General features: G+C 39.4%; 1 protein-coding gene across 5 annotated transcripts in view; it reads left to right on the plus strand.

The window, feature by feature from the left end:
- The first annotated feature begins 1043 nt into the window (after positions 1-1043).
- Positions 1044-12395, plus strand: part of LOC103468117 (uncharacterized) — a 36241-nt gene continuing 24889 nt past the window's right edge. For 2 of the 5 annotated variants that reach the window (XM_017305812.1, XM_017305813.1), the window contains exons 1-3: positions 3821-4337; positions 4496-4813; positions 4931-5053. In XM_017305812.1, coding sequence (XP_017161301.1) covers positions 3884-4337; positions 4496-4813; positions 4931-5053 — 895 coding nt within the window. In that variant the 5' untranslated portion in view covers positions 3821-3883. Of the gene's footprint in view, positions 1169-3815; positions 4338-4495; positions 4814-4930; positions 5054-5911; positions 6026-7242; positions 7281-8855; positions 10640-12395 lie in introns of those variants that run through there. The other 3 variants (XM_008414968.2, XM_017305814.1, XM_017305815.1) reach the window with 3 other exon arrangements.

Genomic DNA, 12395 nt, shown 5'->3' on the forward strand with positions numbered 1-12395 from the left:
TAAGCAATGTAACGTGATCCTCTGATTGGTTAAGCAATGTAACGTGATCCTCTGCAGCAAGTGATGACAAAGCGGGGCCAACTCCTCCCCTTGTCATTTCTGTATTCTTTGCACGAAATGTTGAATAAACATTAATGTTGTTTCCACATATCATCTCCGATGTCCGCTGGACTTGCGTTAGGTAGTGGGATGTTCCCATCTTCTCTATTTAAATCCACTGATTACTGAAGGACAATATAGTATACAGACTTCATAATCTGCACTCTTTTGGTTGAATCCAGTATTTACTTCCACTTTGGCTTTATGTTGATTAGTTTTTATTCAAGTACGTTTTTTGTTAATGGAGACTGAGAATCCATTTTATTTTTGTTTTTGGTTGTTTTGTTTATTTAGTGTTATGTGTTCTTTTGAAAATAAAGTATCTGTTTTGGCAGGAAACCACATCCATTATTAGTCATTTCAATTAAATCAGTGTCAGAAGGTCTTGAAACAATATTATCGTTTATCGCAATAATTTTTTAGACAATCGCTCAGCAAAATTTTTTATCGTGACAGGCCTATAAATACGTAGACATTAGGGAGTTCTTTATGCACATGGGTGGTCACGTGGTTTTGTACCAGACTACCAGTCAGTCTGTCACTCTACCAGACAGTGTATCCAGTAAGTCTAGCAGCCACTCAGTCAGTCCGCAGGTGAGACAATCAGGTAACAATAGGTCTCCTCTGCTTGTACCATGTTTTGCATGCAATAAAGCAACAAAGAACAGAATTTTTGACTTTTTATCTCTTTGGAACTGTGAGTCAAAAACTCACGGTGCATCAAGTGGCTATTTGAGTTGAATACACTTTTACTTTGATCACCTTGAAGTCTTAAGTTTTTTGGGGGGGGGGGRGGGGGGGTTTGAGTTTTTGAACAAATAGTCACTTGAATAAATGAAAATAGAAATACGTGAGAAAAAAGTTTGAAAAACAGCTCTCCTTTTCTCAGTCCACACACCGCACTCTCCACCACCAAACCCCCAGCATGAAGTGTGAAAAAGAGAGAGAGAAAAGAAAGAGGATGATGCTTTGTGTTGTCAGAAGAAGGAAGTTGTTCAATTAGCTGCAGGAAACCATCAGAGCTTCATCATGATCGTCCATCACACTTTGTTCTGTTTGTTCTTCCTCTGTAAGTACATTTTCATCTTTACTTCAGTTTCTTTTCTTCTTTAAACTTGAAGATCAGAACAGATTCCCATCATTTAATATATTTCCTTAAACAGAAACTGTGTCTTTATTTATAATGTGTCTCTGCTCTGAATAATAAACAGTAATTCATCAGCAAGCCTCTAATCTGTAGTGGTGAAAAACAGCAAGGAACAATGATGGGTCAAGTTTTTGTAACTTGCCTCAAAGAGGTTTTCTCGTTAAAATAAGAAACAAAACGATACCAAGTAAAAAGGGCTATTTCTGTCAGACACAAGTGTACGCTGTGATTCCCATGTGCTTTTATTTAATCAGCAACATGATGCCATGGCGTAGAAGTTAGATTGTCATACACTTTATTAACAGCTGTATGACATCCTGACTTGGCAGTGACCCAGTCAGACCATCATGAAGGAACATGGAGGCGAGTTTTAGACGAGCGTGTTTTGTAGTTGACTGCAGCTGCAGCTAGATCCCTTTTTAAATACACTTTGAAACCATGGCAATGCAACTACATATATCTAGTTATCATTAAAAAACAATTTGACTTATTTTTTATTGTATCTTGTCATGTATGCAGAAATAACGCCCCCTCTAAATGTCGCAGACTCTTGATGCTCGTGCGCATGCGTGCATACTCACTGCATGTGTGCTACTCTGACAGCGAATGGTGATCTGACAGAACACTGGCTCCTGACAACTTGGTTTTGATGACTGATAGATTATAAAGGCTGATGGTTAACATAACATCAAGTTGACAGAACCAGTGTTGGATCAGAGGATGAGGTGTGCAGCAGTTAACACAGGTAGCATGGAGACGGATTGCACTACCATCCAGAAAGACGGGTTTAGAAAAAAACAAATGGCAAAATGTAAAAAAAAAAATACTTAGTTGGGCCCAGAAGTCAAATGAAAAATCTTCAACTCGGGTAGTAACACAAGAAAATCTAACTCAGTGTTTTTCAACCTTTTTTGAGCCAAGGTACATTGTTTTAATTGAAAAAACCACCAACCAAAAATGTAAAAGATTCTCTGTAGCCGCCTATCTTACATATATAGTCATTCTCATCAAAGTGTCTTGAATAGGAATCAAACACAAAAATAATTTTTTGTCAAATTTTATATTTCTTATTTCAAGTTGCACTTAACATGTCCACTTCAAAGACACACCTGAACAGAACCACAACACTGTCGTGTGTGATCACTAATTCTCTTGTTTTAATGTAAAATGCTCTGTACCTACTGCCATCTAGTGGTAATAAAATTACATGATTACTCTGCTAGTCACAACTACAGCAGAGACACTCAAAGATGGCATTATTTGCAGATAATTAATTCGTTTTCAAAAAATCTTTTAAGACTTATTTTCCAGACTATGAGCGCACCATACTATAAACCGCACCTTCAAATTTTTTGAAACCCCCCCTGGAAACTTGCATATATCAGCCGCACCGGGCTACAGGCCGCTGGTATCTCTGCCGCTCTCGGTTTCCCATAAGGACCCAGCAGAGGGCAGCAGAGAGCTGCGTCCTAATTACTGCTGGATATATTAAGGACACAGTTCTCCGTCTCCATATCCGGTTTTGTTCACACCGAGTTTACGTGTAGTGGCTTTATTTCCCTCCTGTACTGCCAGATCAATACTCCTCAGCTTAGAAGCTGCATCATGAGTTTGAAAACATTTCTCCGTCGTGCCTGCTGCTAGCATAGCTGCTAGCATGTGCTTGGTCTAAATAAAAATTAGCGCATTCTTCTTTGATTTCCAATTTTGACTTCCAATGATTCACTTCCTGCTAAAGAGCCCCCTGGTGGTTGAAGAAAAATCCACAAAAAAGCCGCATGTTCAAAGTGTAGGAAAGAAGTAGCCTGACGATCACTCACAGTACACTAGTGTGCCGGGGCACAGTGGTTGAAAAACACTTATCTAACTAACTAAACACTCAAAGACTTAACTGGCAGACAAAACCTGGTCAGAACAATACTAAAAAGCAACCTAAAAAGAAAACACTTTAGAGGCAGAACTAGCTGCCTAAAATAAAGAAAACCTGTATAATAAGAGGGTCATACCACGATTGAAATCAGAGATATGACCCTTTTAGAGACTCTTTTCTTTGTGTTGCTGTAGCAGCTACTACAAGAAAACAACCGGAAAACAAATATATTAATCTGTTGCATGTTACGCACCAAATGTACAGCAGAGTGACAAAGTTAACTAAATGTGTGTATTCAAAATAATTAACTTGTTAGGTTAAATAAAATAATAAAAACTTTAGTTAAAAATGCAAATCTAAACTGTCCAGTGATCAAAATTGTATAAAGTGATTTAGGAATAAAAATGAAACGATAAAGCAGATTATCAGGAAGTGAGGTCACCAACTCTGAGGTTAGATTAGAAACTTCAGCCAGCAGAAGGTTGATTCAGGAGAATCACCCACCCTCCCATCCATCCATACATTTTCTTTAAACCCTTTGTCCCTAATGGGGTCAGGAGGTGCTGCTGCCTCTCCAGCTAACGTTCCTGGCGAGAGGCGGGGTCACCTGGACAGGTGGCCAGTCTGTCGCAGTCAGGAGAATCAGCAGCTTTCTAAATGTTTTCATCAAACCTAAAAAGAATCCATAAAATATTCTGAGTTGTGAAAACCAGCTGAAGGTTTCCTCCATATTTATTACTCTGAGGTTTTCTTTTTTTATTACTATTATGAACTTTCCTCTCAGTGGCTCTCAGTGTGATGGAAACAGAAATGTAATCACTCTGTGGTTTATCACAGGAAGAACTAACGGCAACTTGTTGCTCTTCTCTGCAGCCCAGCAGGACAGAATCAGCAGTTCTGCTAATGCACTGGTAAATATATATGGAGCAGCTGGAGAAGAGGTCAGCATTTCTTGTGGCTTTTCTTTCTCTGGAGCCTGGAAGATCTTCTGCAGGGAAAACTGTGAAGGAGGAAACATCCTGATTGAAACAAGACAACCTACCGCTCAGAGAGGAAGATACAGAACTGAATGTGTTGAAGAAGCTAGTCCTAATGGTGTTTTTTCTCTCTATGTGAGCATCTCAGCGCTGACCCGGTCCGATGAAGGATGGTACCGATGCGGTTTGGGCGACTCGTCATCATCAGTTTCATACCAAGACTTCAGACTGGTTGTTGTAGACGGTGAGTTTCTGTTGAACTGAAGGGATGAGGAACAGTTTTTCTTTTGCTGCATTTCCAGTTCCAGCCTCAGACTGGTTGAACTGGGCAGCTCCCAGTGTGAAACTGGGATTAATGTGACCAGACTGAGATCAGAAACTAACTGATGATTATTTTATCAGACCTGCTGGAGTCAAACAAAGTTCATCACCTCCATAAAGACGCTGGCAGCTCACTGACAGTCGCCTGTTCCTTTAAAAGCTCTGGAAGGAAACGACTGTTCTGCAGAGGAGRATGTGAAGAAGTTCTGGTTCTGACTGATGGAGTCACAGCTGAAAAAGGCAGATACAAGATAGAATATGARGAACAAATATCCAGAACAGTTCTGTTGGTGACCATCACACAGCTGGTCCAGTCTGACTCAGGATGGTACCAGTGTAAACTGGACAGAACTGGTTCAAGTAGTTTATATGGAGATTTTCATGTCTCTGTCAGAACTGGTGAGTTTTTAACTTCAGTATAAAAACCTTCAACCTTTTTTATTATATTCATTCAGATGATTTTTCATCAATTTCTCCCTCAGCATCGTTAGCTCTAAACCTTCTGTCTCCCATCAGCCTCCACACCATCAACTGGAACCAGTTTCAGCTCCAGTTCAGGAAGCTTCACACCTTCACTTCCCTCTGAAACCTCTGGTCTGAATCAGGAGAACTCGACATCTAAAGGTTCACCAACCCACAGTGAGTGATGGAGGAAATGTTATTAATGATCAAAGTGATAGCTAAGTGTGTTTTTGTTGACTGGGTGTGTGAGCGAGTTTATCACACAGCCCTTCTTGCCAAACCATATAACCTTACTGTAGGTGTTACACTGAGGATCGGATAAGAAACTGTTGGAAACTAAGCTGAATGTGTAAAAGAATGTATATCTGAGAAGAGGTCAACAAAGAATTAAGATGGATAAATTCAAGGCATCAAAGCCTTTGCTTCATTAATAAAGCTGCAGCACAAGGGTCTAAATATATTCTTTGTCTTTTAGGACTCTAAGGGTTCCAGTTCTACAAATCTAGACTGTCCTGAAACATGATAGCATTCAGAATGCCACAGACAGACACTGCAAAATAGCTCTTCCCTTTGCCCCCTGCTTTTAAATCTATGTTGATGCAATTTATATTGAACATCATCATAAAATCTAGGGGTGCAATAATTGCAGTGTTCTGGCTGATCACTGATATCTGATATTTAAAAAAACCTGACCTACCGATTCCGATTTTGGCCGATACCAATTTTTTTTTTGTCTGAAATGTCGCTGAATTATAGCAAGAATGTGGATGTATTGGCAACAGTGAGGTGACTATTGGTAACTGCAAATGAGCAGACACACTCTGGTGGACCGTTCTGTCAGAGAAACCTCTCAATGTAAAGCAGAAGAGGACACTGGTTGATTTGTAGACCTTTGCTGAGGTAGATAAAATTGCTGGATAAGATCAGCTTAACATGTAAGTATAAGCTGATCACCAGTCTCCAAAACTAAGCAAGTCAACTAGCAGGTAAATTTATGCATCCCTAATAAAATCCCAGCTGTTCTTCTTCCCACAGTGACAGCTGGTTTTATTCTGATGTCTGTGGGTCTGACTCTGATTATCATCACCGCGCTGCTGACAGTGGCTCTGCTGGTTTGTTGCACAAAACAATTTGGTAAACATCAGAGAGGTAAGAGGGCAGAATATACACACACATACTTGTTTTTCTTGTACCGTGAGGACTTTGTCTAGTCCTGGAGGCCCGCTGCCCTGCAACTTTTAGATGTGCCTCTGCTGCACCACCTGAATAGAATAATTACGTCGTTAGCAAGGCTCTGGAGACCTGATCTACACAAGAAGGAGGTAATTAAGCCATTTCGTTCCAGCGTTTTGTAGCTGTGGGACATCTAAAAACTGCAGGACAGCAGAGGACTGGAGTTTGACCCCTGTGGTCTAGTCAGTGACTAGATGGTTACTCCTGGGAACACGACTTTGTAAATGAACTAATAACTTGGTTTTAGGTTTCGATTTTTTTTAACACGACCCTCGAACATGAAATATCATCTTTAATATAAAAATTCAATTGAATATAAAAATTAAAGGTGATATTTAATTAATAAGCTGCTAAGAGCAGCTCTGCTTGTTTATTGCACAACACAATCTGGTAAACAACAGAAATGTTAGGAGATGGGAAACACACACACGCGCACACACACACACACACACGCGCGCGCACACACACACACACACACACACACAAGTACGTGATAAAAAGGACTAGTTCTTCTGTTGCTCAGCTTTGGCTCCCTGTGTTCTCAGTGTTCCCATGTTTGTAGTTTTTATTTATTCATTTCTCTTTAAAAATCACAAGATCTACTCAACACATCTGAATGCTGCATTTGCATCCACCATCAAATGCTTAACATGACAGTCAAAAGAGGAACGATGTTCTAATGAAGGAAATTTATTCATGGAGGAAAACTTTAAACACCTCATGACGTAAAACTTTTCTAAATAGATGAAAGTGAAGAAATGTATTTTTCCTTTTTCACTTGGCCATCTATACTTATATCCTAAGTTTTGTGGTTGGATCAAAGTGAGATTCTGCTGCTGCCATAAAACATGAATTTGCTTTGAGGATTTTAACTCATATTTACCAGGAGAACTGATGATTCTGAAGGAATCTATTTTTATTTGATTAAATTCCTTTTCAGGTGGATCCTGTCATTCAAAACTTTTATGATTATCTCTCTTTATTTAACACCATTAAATCATGTTTGCATCTTCTATTTCTGCAGCTGAATCCATCTGACTGAAAGGTTTTGTTGTTTGACATGATTTCATGTTTTTCTTCAATCTTCTCCGGACTTCAGACATTTTATCCTAATAAAACTTTTTGTTTCACAGATTCAAGGAGGAGGAGAGACGATGGAGTAAAGATGGAGGTGATTTTATTATCTTTGTTGGATGTGGAAAATCATATAAAGCTGTGAGGAGAGACAGTTTGCAAAATGTTTCACAAATTCTCAGTTTGATTTCAATAAAAACCTAAAAGGCCAAGCATAGATCATTGTAAACTGGGGCTGTTGTAAACAACATTTGAGTAATTTTTTGATTATTCTGATGATTAATCGAGTAATCAAATAAAAAAAAGATCAAATAAAATACTGGCACTACTATAATCAGTATTAATATCGAATATCAACGTCGGCCCCGATTTTCATTTTTGCGCATCCCTAACAATTACTTTTCTGTAGTTTAGAAAATTAACCTGTAATAGGACAAAAATTATACAAAAATCTGAAATTATATTCAATATAATAATAAGGAAGCAGGGCCACAAAGTTGCTTCTAAAAAAGTCCGTATTCCAGTTTTAGTTTATGTATTCATCTTCACTCAATTTAATAGATTGAGTGAAGCCATTTCTAACTTTTATGTCCAGGGGAGTGACTGTACTTGGCTCCTTCGTCACACACAGAAACATTTGCTGGCAGCTATGTACTGCTACAATGCGCTCTGCCACCCGTTTGTTGAGACCAGGATGATAGAAAATTTATTTCCCAGTTTGTCCGTAAAGCTACACTTACTTTAAACATCAACTGCAGCACAACAGCCCTCAGTGTTCAGTCTATCTGCTCACCTGTATAAATACTCCCCGTCGTTCACTCTGAACCGGCCACCGGGCAGCAGCTCTGGGAGCAGAATGTACTTCAGGCATTGCGCCTGTTAGAGATTTTTTGGTATTATCATTTTGTTTCAGGTTAAAGTGTTCTCCTCTTTAAACTGTATGTGTGAACTGACCTGGAAGTCACAACTGCCTGTTATCTTCATGTGAAACAGTTTGACCGAGATTTGAACCGGGCTCAGATCATGGGACAGATGTTAAATTGTTTTACGACCTTTGCTGTGTTTAGGTAAAATGTTTTACGACCTCAGCTGTTTCCTCTGCTGTCTTAGCTTGCCTTTCCTCCCTCTTTGAAGTTTGATAATAAAAGACAAGCTGTATCCAAAGATTGGCAGAACGCTCTATGAACGGCTCGGAGGAGCAATTGATAGAGTCTTCTCCTTTGCAAAGTTTGTCATAAAATTCATATACGTTGTCTGTGGTTCTTTTATGTAGGTTCTAGGAAAATACCTATCAGCGCCAGTCAATTTAAGGATGCTTTTTGGTTTTCTCAAAAATGATAAAAACCCGGACATCATCACTTGTCAATAAAAATACCCCAGATCAAACATGAAAATTGATGTTATGCTGCTAGCACTTAGCACTCATCAACAACTCATAGGCAGAAGAGAGAACATTGGACAACACAAATAATGACCCAGCCGGAATACAGAGCTGTAAATAATAAAACATAATTTAACAAAACTTCATGGCATTTTCTTCAAGTAAATTTAATAATCGAGGTACTTGAATAATTCGAGGAATCATTATAGCCCTATTGTAAATATCTGCCTTCTTATACTGGAACAAACTCTCAGTCTGTCTACCTTTTATTATTTGTTTCTTCTTTTCCAAGACATTTATGAGAACGTTTCCTCTCATGACTCAACCTACCAGAGCCTCAGTCCTGCCAACACAAACCAGAACCTGATCTACTCTACACTCTCACAGCCCAAATGAGACTCTGGACTTCAGGTTCTGGACCTCAGGGCTGCAGTTTGTTCAGTGAAGCTGAAACCTGAAGAAAATTGGATTTACACACTGAACTTCAGTCTTTACTCTGTCTGAGCTGCAGCAATCTTAGAATGGGGTTTTTACAGGCTGGAAGGTCTTCAGCTATTTTGCTATGATTAAAACCTCTTCAGTTTAAATATAGAGAAAAGTTTCTGTTTTTCTTCCTTGAACATTTGTTTTCTACTGGCAAATACCATCAGCAGATTTCTGAACAAACTCAGCCACTGTGTCATTTTTCTGTTAAGTCATCATTTCTTCCAGATTGCTTTACGTATTAAAACCTGTTTTTTTGGATTCATTCCTGATATGTGCTAATTTGTGTTTCGAATATCCCTCTTAGAAACTGGAGATGACAAAAATATTAGGTTTTTCTTTTCCATTGGCTGGAATGGCTGCTAGGCGACGGTATTTGTTGAACTGTGAGCAGAGAGGTATCCCAGGGCAGATTTGATCTGTGCAGAGAGAAAACGGGGAGAACAGAGAATATTTGAAAGAGAGCAGAGAGATGAAATCCTGCTTTAAAACTGAAAACATAAGCTCTTGATTTATGGCAGTAATTTCCCCCCACATCGGATGAGTGTGTTTTTTATGGGCAAAGTTTTGAGAACAAAAAACATGCTTTCAGATTGAACATGTGCTCTTAGATTATGGCAGAAAATTTCCCCCATAGCTTTTCAGATGTGTTAAAATTAGTTTGGAGTGCAAAACTGCAATGAAATGTATTTTTTTTCGCATCACACGAGTCTCATGATCTACGATCAGATGTTGGCGAAAACGCTAAAAAAGACAACAGGAAGTGGTTGGATGTTGATGGCGTGGCATGTTTTTCTTATGTCACAAACATGCCTGTTCACAAGGTGCAGTGCAAATTTTGGGACCAGGCCTTAGAGGTTATCCAACTGTAACCAGCATATTAACAACTTTCATTATCGTCCGCCATGGTTGTTGTTTTTCTTCCCGCTTGCTCATCTTCTTCATGAGGACCTTGAGGAAGAACCACCTGTCCTCAGAGATCATCATGAACTTCTACCGCTGCACCATCGAGAACATCCTCACCAACTGCATTACCGTTTGTTATGGGAACTGCTCTGTCTCCGACCGGAAGGCGCTGCAGAGGGTGGTGAAAACTGCCCAGCACAGCGCCGGGGCACCGCTCCCTGCCATCAAGGACATCTACAGGAAGAGGTGTCTGAAAAGGGCTGGGAAAATCACCAAGGACTTCACTCCCCCCGCACACACACTCTTCTCCCTCCTGCCCTCTGGGAGGCGTTACAGAAGCCTACGGACCAGAACCACCAGGCATCGGAACAGCTTCTTTCCCACAGCTGTCACGCTCCTGAACGCCTCCTGACACAACTATAAGGACTGCACCCCCCATCCCCCCATACAACAATAACATACGGACTGTCCTCACACTCATACATAATCTGTATATAATCTGGAAATCTTATTTGCCATTATCTATCTTGTATTGTGAATCTACTAATACATATACAATTCATTCCCAACATTTCTGTATATTCTGTATAATCTGCATAATCTGTATATGTGCACATAGCTCCCATAGTTTTTATTTATATTATTTTTATACTGAACATTTTATTTTTATAACAACCTTTGTACACCTGTAAATACATATTTATACCCTGTATAGCACTTCTGGATAGATGCAAACTACATTTCGTTGCTTGTACTTGTGATGGTGCAATGACAATAAAGTTGAATTCTATTCTATTCATACCATGACGAGCAAGCGTCACTTTGTTGATACTCAATAAAGTGACGTTTGTTGAGTGTCAGTGATGTTCAGGTCAGATGACCGTACAGACTCGGGTCAGATTTGATAAGATCAGATATTGGATTTAGAACCACATATCCAAGTGGCCTGGGTTGCATTTCTAAAAATATAATTTGTGTTGTTCATGAAAAGATCAGATAGGGGTCGCGTTATGGCAATAAATCTGATTTGGGTCACTTCAGGCTGCAGTGTCAATGTAGCTTTAGTAACGCGTTACTCTAATGTGACCCCTTTGTTCAATAACAAGTAATCTAATGTGCTACTATTTTCTAAACAGGAGAATCAGGTGATAGACAGCAGCTGGAAAAGAGATGGCGAAAACATGCTGAATGAATCAACTGTAAACCCCCCCCCCCCAAAAAAAACACTATCTCACATATATAGTTCAACCATTAATGACAATAGTCATGTGTGAGGACAGCTCTTTATCTCAGTCTCACACATTATACTCTCCACGACCAAACCACCAGCATGAAATGTGAGAGAGAGAGAAAACAGGAAGGTTGACGCTTTGCGTCTGAAGGAGGAAATTAGATGCAGGAAACCATCAGAGCTTCATCATGATCGTCCATCACACTTTGTTCTGTCTGTTCTTCCTCTGTAAGTACATTTTCATCTTTACTTCGGTTCTTTTCTTCCTAAAAACATAAAGATAATTTAATATAGTTCTTTAAACAGGAACAGCGTCTTTATTAATAATGTCTCTCTGTTCAGAATAATAAACAGAAAAATGCATCAGCTCTTATTCGCCGTCTTCACCAGACTTTGAATTTGAGTTTTTAATTTAACAAACCATAATTTCCAAACCATCCAGTGATGCCATATCTCAGAACAGACTCGATGGTTGTCCTATAAAAGATCAGAATCATAATTTTAGAAATACCACACTATCAAAGTCGTCTAAGAAAATAGAGACTCTGGTGAACCTTTGCGCATACATTTGTCACATGTGTGCCAACTCAGATCGCCATCTATGTACACACCTAAACATTTAAAAGATGCAACCTGTTTGATGGGGCATCCATGTATGGCTATAGGAGTCCGGTCACTGATTGTTTTAGGATCCACAAATAACTCAACAGTTTTTGAGATGTTTATCTGCAGCTTATGACAGTCGACCCATCAGTCGGACATCTTGTTTCTGGAGCAAACGCTCTAAATAACTTTACTGTGGTCTGAAATGAGTACAATACTCTTTTGATAGCAGACCAAATATGTCACTAAACCGCATGACTTTGGTGTCTGAGGTGTTCAGATGGAGAGGCAGCATGGAAAGGGTCTGCTGAAGTCAACTAAAGCTGAGCTGAACTGGTGAAGGACCAGTACAGGAACACAAGAACTAAAGAACATCAAGAACCAAACCAGAGATAACGAAGACGTAACTGACAAACCTGGTCAGAACGGGACTGAGAAATAAAATAAAAATAAAACACTTCAGGGGAAGAACTCGCTGCCCAGAATAAACAAAATCTTAAAGAGGGTCATATGTGAACTTTCCTCTCAGTGGCTCTCAGTGTGATGGAAACAGAAATGTAATCACTCTGTGGTTTATCACAGGAAGAACTAACGGCAACTTGTTGCTC

The sequence above is a fragment of the Poecilia reticulata genome, linkage group LG7, assembly GCF_000633615.1.
Source record: "Poecilia reticulata strain Guanapo linkage group LG7, Guppy_female_1.0+MT, whole genome shotgun sequence".
NCBI classification, from domain to species: domain Eukaryota; kingdom Metazoa; phylum Chordata; class Actinopteri; order Cyprinodontiformes; family Poeciliidae; genus Poecilia; species Poecilia reticulata.